Source organism: Mandrillus leucophaeus, unplaced genomic scaffold (genome assembly GCF_000951045.1).
Source record: "Mandrillus leucophaeus isolate KB7577 unplaced genomic scaffold, Mleu.le_1.0 Scaffold79, whole genome shotgun sequence".
In the NCBI taxonomy this organism is placed as follows: Eukaryota; Metazoa; Chordata; class Mammalia; order Primates; family Cercopithecidae; genus Mandrillus; species Mandrillus leucophaeus.
Genome location: NW_012108585.1, coordinates 262,382 through 263,845, shown reverse-complemented (window position 1 = coordinate 263,845; position 1,464 = coordinate 262,382). Strand labels below are relative to the sequence as shown.

Below are 1,464 nucleotides of genomic sequence, written 5' to 3'. Positions count from 1 at the left end.
TTTTTGAGACGGAGTCTTGGTCTGTCACCCAGGCTGGAGTGCAGTGGTGCAATCTCAGCTCACTGCAACCTTCACCTCCCAGGCTCAAGTGATTCTCCTGCCTCAGCCTCCTGAGTAGCTGGGACTACAGGCATGCATCACCATGCCCGGCTAATTTTTGTATTTTTAGTAGAGACGAAGTGTCACCATATTGGCCAGACTGGTCTCAAACTCCTGACTTCAGGTGATCGGCCCGGCTTAGCCTCCCAGAGTGCTGGGATTACAGGCGTGACCCATTGCACCCTGCCCACTCTTATCTTCTTGGCATACTGAATTTGTCTTAACTTTCTTTTTGATGATTTTGATTTGCACAATTTACTTTATACTTCTTTGTCCTTACATATGTTTGCATATGTCACTGTTACTTTTGGATAATAGATTACTAATTTATTTTGCTCAAGGATATAATTGGGAGTTTGGGGTCAGCCACCCCCAGAATGCCTCCCAATTACAATTTTCTTCCCTTCTGTCAAAAAACTGTCTTGACTTTTGTGGTAATCACGTTTCTTTTTTTTAGAGACAGGGTCTTGCTGTGTCGGCTGGGGTTGGAGTGTAGCAGTGCTATCATAGCTCACTGCAGCCTGGCCTCAAATGATCTTCCCTCCTTAGCCTCCTGAGTAGCTGGGATTGCAGGCATGCACCACCATGCCTGGGTAATGTTTAAACATGTTTTTATAGGGATGCTGACTTTGTTGCCCTGGCTGGCCTCAAATCCCTGGCTTCAAGCAGTCCTTCCACCTCGGCCTCCTAAAGTGCTGGGATTATAGCCATGAGCCACTGCACCCAGCCCACATTTCTTTATAGTTTTGTTGTTCAAATGTGCATCCTTAGATACCAAACTTTAATCTTGCGCATTGAAAAACAGCGATGATTACTTTTAGGAAGTATTTCGATGTTGTGCCATTGTACCTTTCATGTTTATGCCTTTAAGTCAGAGATTTGTCTGTGGAAAAAAATGTAGTAACAAGTTTTTTGATGTTTTAAAGACTAGAAAGACTTGATCTAGTGCAATAAATTATATTTCAGGGTGTCCTGATGTCAGAAGAAGAAGTGTTTGAACTTGTTCCTGATGATGAGCGACAGTGTTCAGCATGCAGAACCACATGTTTTCTCTCTGCTCTCACATGTTCCTGTAATCCTGAGCGGCTTGTATGTCTCTACCATCCAACTGATCTGTGCCCCTGCCCCATGCAGAAGAAATGTCTTAGGTATCCAAAAGTAGTTTGTAAAACTTCCATGACCTTTTTTTAAAACCAAGTCTTAATGTTGTTTTTACTTATTCCCTTCCTTTACTCTTTACTCTGGACTTCTCAACTTCTCTGTCTACTTCTAGGCTTGAAGACCAGTCCTCTAAAGTTGGCCCTAAACTTGGCAGCTGAAATTAGTTTCTTTATCAGTTGATTTCACATGTTCCTTGTCTCCTTG

The 1,464-nt window shown here is 42.9% G+C and overlaps 1 protein-coding gene across 1 annotated transcript in view; it reads left to right on the top strand.

The window, feature by feature from the left end:
• KDM5A (lysine (K)-specific demethylase 5A) overlaps positions 1–1,464 on the top strand; it is a 197,911-nt gene that overhangs the window by 65,052 nt on the left and 131,395 nt on the right. Inside the window, exon 15 of the mRNA XM_011967180.1 lies at positions 1,066–1,247. Coding sequence (XP_011822570.1) covers positions 1,066–1,247 — 182 coding nt within the window. The remainder of the gene's footprint in view (positions 1–1,065; positions 1,248–1,464) is intronic.